Here is a 12,105-nt window from a genome sequence, read left to right as displayed (position 1 = left end):
GCTGACTTTTCCTTTCTTGTTTGTCTAATGTGTTTTATATGTGTAACTTAAGAAAGTGTTTTAAAAAGAAAAATTTTAAAAGCTAGTTTCTTCCCAAGACACTTAGAATGGAAATGCAGGGGCGCCTGGGTGGCTCGGTTGGCCGAGTGTCTGACTCTTGATTCCAGCTCAGGTCATGATCTCAGGGTTGTGGGATCCAGCCCCACGTCCAGCTACTCGGCCAGCATGGAGTCTCCTTGAGATTCTCCCCCTCTGCCTCTGCCCCTCCCTCCACTTGTTCTCTTTCTCTAGAATAAATAAATCTTAAAAAAAAAGAGGATGGAACTGAAATGCCCACATTTTCTTTTATTTTGTCTGTTTTACAGGCCCACATTTCTAGCAGATGCAAGGCCCATCTCAATTCATTCCTGGTTTGTCCTGTCCTCAGGAGATGCCACAGCTCTCCAAGGAGACAGCACTGGAGCTTCCCAAAAATCCCTGAGAAGAGGCTGGAACATGCAGGGTCTGGGCCAGGGTGTTACCAAATTTGGCTCCTTTGGGAGCTGGGTGTGGCCCCAAATACAGCTGGGTTGAGGCGCTCGTGTAGTCCTGCTGAGGGGCTGTGGGAGCCACAGGTGAAAGGTTCAGGCCCACCTGGCATGTAAGGCCCCAGGGGAGAGAAGCTGAGGCCTGTGGTCTTCAAGTAAAATGGGGCAAGAATGCTGCAGAGAGAAGAAAGAAGGTGGTTAGGAGGGGACGGTCCAGGAAGGGCTTGTCCAGAGAAATCAGGGGTCTCCCCTGAGAAGTGAGGCCCAGAGTAAGGAAGAGGGCCGGCCCCAGCCCCAGGCCCACCCTCCAGTGGAGACTGTCCCAAATCTGCAGGTGGGGCCTCCTCCCAGACCTTGCTCTTCACGAGACGTCTCTATGAGTGATGAGTGTTTGATCTGCCCCAGTTCCATGAGGGTGTGGGACCAGGTATTGTCCCACTTCTCCAACAGAGATAGTGAGTGTCAGAAAAGTTTGCTACTTGAATGGCTGGGGAGTGGGGGAGACAGGCCTGAAGCCCCGCACAGCTGACCCTAAATCCCAGATCCCTCCCGGTGCCCAACTCCGATGCCGTGTCCCTGAACAGGCTGCAGGCCTTTATGTGCTCCTGACACCTGGCACTGGTCCAGTGGTTCTGAAGACCTTCATCTGTCCACAGGACTCCCCAAGGCTGCTCCCCTACTCCTGGCCCGAGGGGCTGGGGTGCTCCAGCAGAGCCGTGGCCTGGGGACGGGTGTGAGGTCCCGCTGGCCTCCACCCAGTCACGCCCCACTGTCAGGGAACCCTCTCCGTGATGCTTTGTGGGCTGGTGTCCTTGGGCCCAGAGTCTTTCTGACTTTCCTCCCCCCACCCCCCCACAACCCGGCCAGGGTCCCACGGGAATCCTGGGTCTTCCCCAGCCAGCCCAGCCTGCCTCCGATTCCGGGAATGATTCTGACGAGTGAGTTGTTTCAGGGAGAGGCCTCAGAAGCGCTGATGGGATGGCAGAGCAATATAAGCAGCGTGGCCTGGAGTAAAATCACTCAAATTCTGCAATTCTGGGGCCTCGTAATCACTTCCCTACTATTATGCTCCAGTTCACAGCTATGAGAACATCAGTGTTTTGACACAAAAGCTTTGTCTTTTGAGATGGGAGATATGGGGTGATAACGGAGCACACAGGAGAGTCCTGTGCGACCCTGGGCTAACCTCACATAAGCTGTGTCCTGACCACCCCCGTGTGTCCAACAGGTGAGCGGCTCTGAGGAAGGGGCAGGTGTGGTGAACAGTAAGGAGGCCTGCCGGTGGCAGCGGAGACCAGGTTCTCAGAGCTGGAGGGCCAGTTTCCACCCCACGCTCTGCCTTACGCACCTTCACACACTGCTCCTGCATCCTCGCTGTGCTCACAGTCAAATATCTCAACCTGCTCGCATTCAGCCAGCGTGTTCTCGGTCCCGTTGCACAGGGCCACTTGAATAAATATGGGCTGGTCCTCCTCTGGCAGCGGCGGGTACAGCTTGCCCGGGGGCGTGTGCTTGGCCGCTCCACAGCCCAGCTCCCGGCACACCACAGCCACGTCCTTCGTGTCCCAGCCGTCGTCACACACAGTGCCCCAGTGACCTTCCCGTTCCACCTGCACCAGCCCTTCACAGCGGTGGGGACCATTTATCAAGCGGATTTTGGGTGGGGGCTCTGCAAACAGGAGGGGTCAGGGCACACTCAGAACTGTGGTCTTCTGGCAGCTCTCAGTGCTGGGAGAGGCTGTCTGCAGGGGTGGGGTGGGGTGGGGTAGAGGCCTGCTGATGGAGGGAATCCATCTCCTAAGGGCAGCCCCACCTAAAGACCCCTGGGAAAAGCAGCCCTGCGTTCTGAAGCCAAAGGAAGTAGGGACATAGGAATTTATGTCTTGGTTTTCAGGAGCTCAGAAAGATCTTAGAAAAACAGAAGAAGGCTAGAATGAGGTCTTCTCTAGAGATGGAGGCTGAGGGCTCCAGTACTCCAGTGGGATGAGCTGCCTGGTTTCTTCTAAGAGCCCCTCCACACCCCATTGCTGGCCTCACCGATCCCAAGCCCACTCCCTCTGCAGGGCGACGAGCATGCCACAGGGTTAGTCTGTGCTCTGCCCATTTGTTCGCTTTTCTAAACCGGAGTGATTTGTAAGGAGGCATTTTCTGGAGGGTCTCCAGCAGAGGAGGGTTGGAGGGCAGAGCTGTCAGCGACCAGCCTCCCTTCTGAGAACAAAAATGATGGAGAGACCCAGCAGAGAGCCGGAAGGCAAAGACAGGATCGTAAGAGCCAGCTGCGCACTAAGACAGGTCCAGTCCTGACTCTCACATCACCTGCACTTGTTTTTCTCTGGCTCCAGACAATTTGTACAGAATTTCTGTCATTTGCAATCAAAGTGCCCCTTCTGACATAGTCAAATACCAAATTCATGGCAGAGCCCCTGCAGAAACAGAAAACCTAGAAGAATTATAGGTAAAATGTGAATGTGATTCTCAGAAACTCATAGATTGAAAGGATCAAGCATGTGTAAGACGCTGTGGAGACTGAAGAGATAAGCAACTAGCTTCATCTAATAGAAAAATAAACACTGAGCTTTGAACATCCCAGAAAGAAAATTCACATTCTTTACAAATTCCGTATAGAGGGGTGTCTGAGTGGCTCAGTCGGTTGAGCATCTGACTCTTGGTTTTGGCTCAGGTCGTGGTCTCAGGATCATGGGATGGAGCTCCATGTCGGGCTCCGTGTTCAGCGGAAAGTCTGCTGTCCCTCTCCCTCTGCCCTTTCCCCTGCTCAGACTCACTCCCTCTCTCTCTCAAATAATAAATAAATAAATAAATAAATAAATAAATAAATAAATAAAAAATAAACTCGAATTCCATGTACAGCATTTACAAAGATACCAACTATGTGTTAGGCCATAAAAACATTCTTAGTAACTTCCCAAAAGTAAAAGGCATGTAGGCTATATTCTTCAATCAAGTTTAACCACAAGGACGATGAAGAAATATAGAAGAAATTAACAAATGAAAGGATAAATATGAAAACTATTTGTAAGAAATTATAAGTCTCCAATTATAAAAGAAATGAAAACCCATATCCTACATACTTTAGAAATTAAACAAATGAAAATGTTAGCTATCGAAACTTCTAAGGGAGGATGAAAACAGTACTTAGAAAAAACATCTGCCTTATTTTTTTTAAAAGATTTTATTTATTTATTCATGAGAGACACAGAAAGAGAGAGAGGCAGAGACATAGGTAGAGGGAGAAGCAGGCTCCCTGCGGGGAACCCAATGTGGGACTTGATCCCAGGACCCCAGGATCACAACCTGAGCTGAAGGCAGATACTCAACCACTGAGCCACCCAGGAGTCCCGAAACATGTGCTTTGGATGCATTTACTACCTGCAAATAAAGATAAAGAGTAAATAAACATTTATTTGAGAAGTTAAAGAAGGAGCAACATAGAATAAGCCTAAAGCAAAGAGGAGGAAAGATATACTGAAGATGAAGGAGAAGTAAATGAACTAGAAAACCAAAACCCAAATAGATTTGAGTTTTAAAACTGTGACTGGCTCTCAAAAAAGAGCCACAAAAGAGATCATCCTGGGCCAGTCTGCTTCAGAAAGAAGCCATACAAATGGGTTGGAATTAAGCAGAGAGCTTTTATCATGAATGTGGATGCTCTATAAAATTGGATGAGAGGGACTGGCTAACATGATGTGATGAATATGAAAATCTGCATAAAATGCCCAACTCTTTGGATAAAGATATCCAAACTATTTTAATAAAAGATAGAAAAATTAGAAAGAAGAATGAAAAAAAGCAGATCTGATGATGGGGGTCAAGGTCTCACAGCTCGGCAAGTCCTTCAGGCTGATTCCAGAGACTTTTCAGGCGGCAGGAGAATCCAGCACCGTTTTAAACCTGCTGCAGGGCACAGCAACTACACGGCGCTGCTGAAATCATGCCTACGAGGCTGACCTCTCCCTGACACCAAAACCAGAGGAGGATGGTTCAAAACAGAAAACTCCTTTGTACATAAGGATGCAAAAAATTGAACTAAGATGTCAGCAATTCGTATGTAGCTACTGGCCTCGAGGACGTGGTGACTAAGGAGGGCTCAGCAGGAACCTGATGGCTGTCGCAGGGGAGGACCGTCCCCACGGTGACATGTTAGAGGGGAAACGTGGGATCACTGTGATGCTGGCTGGTGGCGCAGTTTCCTGACCCTCGCTTCCAGCTCCACCTTTGCGCCCAGCGGCAGGGTGACCTGGCAAAGGTACTGAATCTAAATCTCATTTTCTTGTCAGTAAACTAAGAGCTGGAGTGAGACAATCCAGATAAAAATTCGGATTCCTGAATCTGTTGGTGGTTTTCCCACTGTTTCTTGAGCATTGACGAGGCAGTGGAAGCTCCTGCCCACCGTGAGCCTTGGGCGTGCTGTGCTCCCCTGGTCCCCTGCGCACCCCGCGGACCCCACTGCCAGCGCGGCCGGGTCCCAGCACAGAGCCCTGCAAACAGGGTGCACCCCGGCTCCCGGCTCCCGAGGAGCCAGGGGGCAGGCGATGGTGGGCAGGGATGAGGCACTGAGGCCCAGGCCGAGCCGAGCCCCGAGGCCTGAAGGCCAGTTCCCGGCGGCCGGATCATCCAGCAGGAAGGATGCACGGTGGACCGCACCTGGTCGTCTAGAGGGCGATACAGCCGTGTCCTACCTGTGACGCTGAGTGTTATCGCCTCGCTGCGCTGGGCCCCCAGGCCGTTGTCAGCCTCACATGAGTAGTTTCCGGAATGTTCTGCGGTCAGGAAGAGTTTGAAGGACGCTCCTCCTCCAGAGGTGGCCGAGCGGCTCCCCAGGAACACATCGTCGTAATAAAACCGGTACAGGATGGGGGGAGAGCCCCTGTGGGCCTCGCAGTGAAGCTCCATCACGTCCCCCACCACGGCCCGAGTCCCGGGCACCCTGAGGGTGAGGACGGGGCGGGATGCTGGGGCTGAGGGAGACAGGGGGCCCCGTCAGAGAGCGTCTTTCCTGCTGGACAGACTTACAGCCCACTCTGTCCTCATCCTGGGGCCCTCGCAGGGCTCCTCCAGCCCATGAGTTCTCTGTCCCTGCATGCCTCGTGTCCCCTTGCCCCCTCCCCACCACTATCAGAGATATCCCGCCGTGTTCAGACGGCGTCTTAACCTCTTCACAGCCCTGCCCCTCGCTATCCCCGGCACACCCTCACGGCCACAGAAGGAGACTGTTGGGATCACGGGCTAATTAGGAGTGTTGCTCACCTCTGACTGTCACGTTCAGGGCTCCGCTGCGGGCGAGGCCGTGGCCGTTGTCGGCCGTGCAGTAGTAGCGCCCCATGTGGCTCCCCCCGACAGCAGGGATCTCCAGCTCTGCTCTCTGGGAACGCTGCTGCTTCCTCCCCAGATGCTCCCCCGTGTCCTCTCTGTGCCAGGAGAATGCGATGTCCCCTGTGCCTTCAGCCACGGAGCACACGAGGACCAGAGGCTCCCCTGCAAGCGCCTGGCCCCCCTGGGGCTGGGTGTCCAGGAGCACTCCGGATACTGGGACACCTGCATGGACACGAGAGGGCAGATGAGGGTCTGGGGTGGAGGTGGTGTCCTGCTGTGCTTCCGAGCAGGTGCAGTTGCTGGAACCTGAGTGTTTGGTGGGGAGGGAGCATGCTGAGGTCCCCGGCAGGCCCACCCCACACACACCCTATACCCCAAACTGCGGCCTTGCTCTTCCTTCACACTCATCAGCCCTCAATAATGACCAGCCCCTCAGTGACCTTGCTGCCTCCTCATTTCCAACATGCCAGGGAGGCAGGACAGCAGGACGGTAGGACAGCTGGACGGCAGGAGGAGCACAGGCTGGGTCTGCCTCTTATTCATCACATGATCTTGGTGCATCTGTTAATCTCTCTGACTCTGAGTTTCCTCATAGAGCGCAGACTCATACTAGCTTGACAGAGCTCACATGATGATGAAGGTGGAATCCATCCATAGCAGCTGTGGCTCAGGAGGTGTCAAACTGGAGGTCACACTAGGGGTCACACTGGAGCTGTCACACTGGAGCTGTTGTGTTGGGGGTCACACTGGAAGAGTTGCACTGGATGTCACACTGGAGGTGTCACACTGAGGGGCACACTGGAGGTGTCGCACTGGATGTCACACTGGAGGAGGTGTCCAGCAACTGGCAGCCATTGTCCACACTGTTCATCACCCACATGGCTGAGCAGGGTGTATCAGGTGGCTACAAGGGCAGATGCTGGCACCAGTGTGTCTGGGTTCCCATTTCAGCTGTGCTGCTTACATGCTGGGTTACCCTGGGCAGGTTGCTTGGCTATTCTGTGCTTTCCATTTATTTCCTTGTGTGTGAAACAGGGATCTCTGGGTGCCAGAGTTGTTCTTCTGGGACTGAGCACAGCTGCCTGGCCTCAGGCCCGGCATTCAAGAAGTGTTGTATCAGTGCTGGGGGCTCTTTCTGCCACTCCTGTTACTGTGACTACTGTTCCCTGTTCCTCCGTGGCTCTCCCTGGCTTTAGGGTGCCTCCTGGCTGGTGACAGCTCCTTGAGGATGGAGATGATGGTTATTTATCTTGTGTGTGCTGAGCATACTCAGTGTCCTGCAGAAGGTGCTCCAGGGAGAGCTTATAATGATCACTTTGCTGACTGGGAGAGTAGAGCTCTAGGGAAATGGTGCTTCTCCTCCTGTCGCTACTGACAGAGCAGAGCCTGAGGAGCGGGGATCCCTATGGCCACATACCCGCCATGCCCGCAGGGACAGGGGAAACACAGCAGGAAAGAAGAGACCCAGGTCTCCCCAGGGGCGCCCTGCTTTTCTCTGCCCGACCCAGCCTGCAGCGCTGCCCCTGGGACTCACTCTGCACGAGCACGTGGGACCGCTGACCTTGCTTCGAGACGCTGTGGGACGCTGTAGCCACCTCACACCAGTAGTATCCCGAGTCCCCCTTCCCTATGGCCGGGATCTGAAACTCTGATGAGCTCCCGTTTGATATCAGGGTGTGGTCATCCCTGAAGAAGGAGTAGTGAAGCTGGGTGTCTGACCTGTTCCAGGGAAGCCAGGTGTCACAGGACACGGTCACTGAGCTCCCCTCAATGGGCCGGATTGTGAGTGTGGGGGGTGGAAACAGGTCTGGAGGAAGAGATGAAACAGGTCAGCTGTCGGGGAGTGTGGAGAGCCATCCAAGAGGTGTCCGGTGAGCAGGACTCACAGACCCAGACCCAAGGACACACAGCCACCCTTCCTTTCTCCCTCCTGGGCTGGTATTCCCTACCCTGCACCCTGGTGCCCGCCCTCCCAACTCACAGGCCCTTGAACACTGAGGTCTCACCCTGGACAGTAAGCCATACAGATCTTGTTTTTTCTGTCTTATGTACAAAGAAGAATTTCCTGTTGGCCTCACAGGAATAAGAGCCGCTGTCGCTGGGTCTTGCGTTGGAAATGGTATAGCTCGAGAGATTGTGGTAAGTGGCTAACAGGGATCCATCCTTGTAGTACGTCAGTGTCATTATTCTGTTATTCCTTTCCCCAGAGCACTTCACAACCACCTCGTCTCCTTCATAGGCGTAGCTGGGCATGTCAATGCTCAACCAGTCTGCAAAAGATGTCAAACACCCGCAGTGCGAGCAGGACACCCTGCCTGGTCCCGGCACCCTGACTCCCACTCACATGGGGCAGGGGGGATGATGTGTGCACTTGTGCACACACACACACACACACACACAGCTGCACAGGACAGATCCCTTGGGAACCCTTAGTGACATCGTCCGTATATCCTGTTATGTCTGTTTTTAAAGGTTTCAATCCCATTTCCAGACCAAATACAGATTTCTGAATGACACTTGTATCTCTGTACGGATTCAAGGTGACATGTTCCTGTGGCAGCCAGGATCAACTTTCTCTGCATCTCTCACTCCTTGGAGGCTCAGCCTAATGGTACAATTCAAACACTTTCTTTATTGTCTTCTCCCTACTGAAACAATCCATCTGCTGGGACAGTAGCCTTGGGGCTGGAGGATCAGTACCTTTTACAGAGACTTCTGAGAATCCTTTGCTGGATGGCCTCTTTGAGTAGGAGTGGGCTCCTCCCCTTGGAGGAGAGTGGTCCCCAGAGCTGAAGGCAGCATGGTGTTTGGATCTACCCCAGCAGGGGAATGAAACCAACAGGCTGCTGAGGCTGGAAGTTCCAAGTTTGTGCAGAGGAAGGAGAGCCAGCCCCATACACTATGACCCAGCCCTGCAGCCTGGGGCTATGGGGGGAAATTTCTTCAGCTGAAAACTTAGCTAGAAATTCAGGTTTAGAATCATAAAATTTCAGTTTAGAATCATAGTGCATTGGGCTGAATTGCAGAGATGTTCCAATAAAAAAGCCTAATCCCAGGCCTGACTTTGGATCATTCATCCCCCTTCAGTGTAAAGAGAGGCAGAGTTGGACAGAGGAAGAGGATGTAGAAAGAGGTAAGGCCAGGAGTGTTTGTTTCATACGAAGGCTCTGCTCTGTAGCTGTGAGTTTACTATAGAGGGAGGGTATGCTAGCTCTCAGGGTACTGCCTCAGAAGGCCGACCACCCTCGCATGGGCTCTTGGTCAAATCTCCAAAGTGGAATCCATAAAGAGGTGGGACTTGATATCATATAAAGCATTTTCTCATCTTTTCAATTTTTCATGTGTTTTGCAATGCACACATTATTTCCCTCTAGGGATCTCTATTTATGGAACATGTTGCACGTGCACGCTTAGAATTTTTGTTCTTAATAAGTTCAGAGACCACTGGTTCCCCTGGACTGCTCGGCAACATCAGAAGGCTCACTGGGGGACCAGGAGGTGGGCACGGCAGTGGGTCAGAAGCACCAAGAGAGAGACACGTCTTGAGCCTTCCTGGAGGCCAAAAGTTTTCTTCCTCCACATGGAGATTGGGCAAGGTTTTCAGGGAAAATGATAAAGATGAAGTTAATTTGATTAAAGAATTAGAAAGAAGACTCGTGTGACTGGGTTCAGGGTAATGGCAGGGCTAGAGATAGGTAAGAGATGACTCTGAGTCTGGAACCAGGATCTGGCTGGGAGATACTTGGGGGAGAGGCTTTAACTTCGATGTTGGACTTACAGACCCATTCCCCAGAACAAGGCACAACCTTCTCTCTCTCTCTCTCTCTCTCTCTCTCTCTCTCTCTCACACACACACACACACACACACACACACACACCTCACTGGATCCTAGGATAGTCCAGAGAACATTCTTGCTTCAAGTCAGGGCAGTTGTAATACAGTTTGTATCATCAGATATCAAAGTTATCAGATATGTAAGGATGCCCTCTACTCCCTTTCTTGTAGGAGAGTGAATACTTCCTTGAAAGAGAAATTAAAGGAGAAAATGTAACTTTCCAGTCCTATAATATGAAACAAGTTAGGTGTGATTCTTTTGCCATCCAAGGAAATGTTCAGGAGATGGTCCTGTTTTAGGTACAGCTTCTCCCTTGCCTCTGGTTGCCTCTCTGTGGTAAATGTGTTTTCCGTCACAGCCTCTGGTGCAGTTGGGGGTCTAGAACCAGGAGAATGTTTACCCAACAGTAACTGTGTAAGGTTTGCTCTCCCTTCTTGGGTAACTTCTCTCTGGTCCCAGGGCTCAGCAGCAAGAAGAGATTTCACTGCCCTGACAGGGTCGGGTCACACCTTTAGCTCATCAGGCAGGCAGGTAGTGGTGCAGAGACCGAACTGCCCAGTGGGGACCAGCCTCCCACTCACCCCCACCCTGGTGCTGGCCCTGGTCCTTGCAGCCCCAGCTGGGAGGTGAGACAGGTAGCACCTGCCTCGCCGGCAGAGGGAGCCTCCCAGAGTCGGAGGAGAACAAAGAGGATAACTCACCAGACTGCACACCCGCAGCAGCTGCAAGAGAAGAGGCAGAGATTACCACTGGCCCAGGGGCTGCAGACTTTCTAGGGACGTTGTGACCTCCAGCCCCCTCCCCAGCCAGTCTCTCTGCCCCCTTTCCTCCATGCCTTCTTCCTTCTACCCCCACTTCTCGTCCCTTCCATCCTCCTCCTCTCATTCCGCTTATCCTTTCTCCCTCTTGCCCTGCTTGCTTCCTTCCCTCATTCACAACTTCCCATAGAATCAAGTGCTCAAGACTCCAAAAAGGCTCATAAACATAGCTCCCCCCCCCCACCAGAGCTGATTACTAGATCGCCAAATTCTCAAGAACGTCTCATGCTGTATGTGCTCCTCTCACACCTTCTTTTTAAGACTGACTCTTGTTTAAGACAGGTTGCCTACCTGCTGGCCACACGGAAGCCAGGAAGAACCCGAGGTGGCCACTCGCATCTCATGGATGCTGTTTCTCCCTTCTTCCCTATTCCTCATCTAGCCCTGTGTTTACATCCGTGTGCAAGGGTCAGATTTATCAGCAGAAGCTGTGGTCTCATCTACAGTTGGCAGGACTTGAAGCCACTCCAAAGTGTAAGGCAAGGAGAGTAAGACATGAGTCCCCCCGGACATGGTTGCTTGGTGTGAGAGTGGGGCTGGGAAGAGTAGGATTTCAGCAGGCTGGAAATATACTTTGCCCTAAGAGAACATTCCTCTGATATCCTTTTAAGAAGTGTTCTGATTTTCCCAGAGATAGAAGCAGAAATGGGTGTTTTCAAAAGAGAGAAGGGCGTTAGTATTTGCAAAAGAGATGCATAGTCCTTTGTTTTCCTGGGAACCTGCTCTGCTCAGTCCTGATTCGCATGATGCCTACTGGTCCTGAGTTAGAAGCTGGGGTGCCTCCTTACTCATCCCATTAGAGAGACGTGTGCTCAAGAGCAGGTTCTGGGATGCCTGGGCACAGGTGGTTCTGCCCCGGCTCCACCCAAGTCCTGCTCCAGCATCTTACTCACTGAGGAGCAGAAGCAGTGGCCACAGCAACATGAGATTGGCAGTGAGATGTTCTCCCAACGATGGTAAGAGGCAGCTCAGGTCCTAGAGCAGCGTCTATCCCCATGGACTGTGAAGCCAGGATTGGGAACTGTGGCTCAGCAGGGATTTTATAGAAAAATAAAAAAGGAAGTAGGAAAGCTCTCTGTTTGCCAGTCAGCATTGTTCCCACCCTTAGCCCTATGGGTGCTGAGAATATAAATGTTCTCTTTCACAGAGTTACTCAGATGTATGTGTATTGATCAGAAATGCTCCTTAAAATGTAAGGTGTCTTCACCCTGAGCCTAAAATCCTCTTAGGGAAGCTTTCTAACTCTTTTTGGTTTTCAGAGAATTTTGACTGAGTTCTGACCCTGCCAAGATCCACATCACATGCCTGGTCTCTTTCAAAGGGAAAGAGCAACCTGCTGCTGCGGCTCAGTGTGTATGGCTTGCTGCGCAGCTCCGCTGACACACCTTCCAGCGTGCATGGATGCTGCTCTACAGAGACCCACCCAGACCACAGGAGGAGATGATTGGGCACTCCTGATCCAGGGGATCAGGAGAATGCGATCCCACTCCCACCCAAGTCACCTCTGCCAATGAGATGCTGCACACACATGTGTGCAGAATGGCAGAAGTCATATGAGCATCCTGGGGTATTAACCTGAGGCATTAGCTCTGA

General features: G+C 52.1%; 1 protein-coding gene across 3 annotated transcripts; it reads right to left on the bottom strand.

Annotated features, from left to right (window-relative positions):
* Positions 1 to 325: 325 nt before the first annotated feature.
* Positions 326 to 11,550, bottom strand: LOC140635433 (Fc receptor-like protein 2). 3 transcript variants are annotated; one of them, XM_072830106.1, is made up of 8 exons: positions 11,406 to 11,550; positions 10,396 to 10,416; positions 7,865 to 8,128; positions 7,393 to 7,665; positions 5,793 to 6,080; positions 5,225 to 5,503; positions 1,876 to 2,196; positions 326 to 701 (listed from the first exon to the last, which is right to left on the bottom strand). In XM_072830106.1, exons 1-8 carry the CDS (start codon positions 11,434 to 11,436, stop codon positions 679 to 681), a joined length of 1,500 nt encoding a protein of 499 aa, XP_072686207.1. In that variant the 5' UTR covers positions 11,437 to 11,550; the 3' UTR covers positions 326 to 678. The 3 variants fall into 3 exon arrangements, with proteins under 3 accessions (XP_072686207.1, XP_072686208.1, XP_072686209.1); XM_072830107.1 differs by having other exon boundaries at positions 7,420 to 7,665; XM_072830108.1 differs by lacking the exons at positions 326 to 701; positions 1,876 to 2,196 and adding an exon at positions 3,704 to 3,914 and having other exon boundaries at positions 11,406 to 11,549.
* Positions 11,551 to 12,105: the final 555 nt, after the last annotated feature.

The sequence above is a fragment of the Canis lupus genome, chromosome 6 (genome assembly GCF_048164855.1).
Source record: "Canis lupus baileyi chromosome 6, mCanLup2.hap1, whole genome shotgun sequence".
Lineage (NCBI taxonomy): Eukaryota > Metazoa > Chordata > Mammalia > Carnivora > Canidae > Canis > Canis lupus.
The sequence above is the reverse complement of the archived record's forward strand: the minus strand, read 5'-3'. Positions and strand labels throughout refer to the sequence as shown.

Bases quoted from the DNA above. Each gene is read 5' to 3' on its own strand.
- LOC140635433 (XM_072830106.1), bottom strand. From the start codon at position 11,436: ATGTTGCTGTGGCCACTGCTTCTGCTCCTCA. The intron at 6,081-7,392 runs GTGAGTCCCAGG...GTGTCCATGCAG, and splicing joins GTCCCACGTGCTCGTGCAGA to GTGTCCCAGTATCCGGAGTG. The intron at 2,197-5,224 runs GTAGGACACGGC...TCCTGTTTGCAG, and splicing joins GATAACACTCAGCGTCACAG to AGCCCCCACCCAAAATCCGC.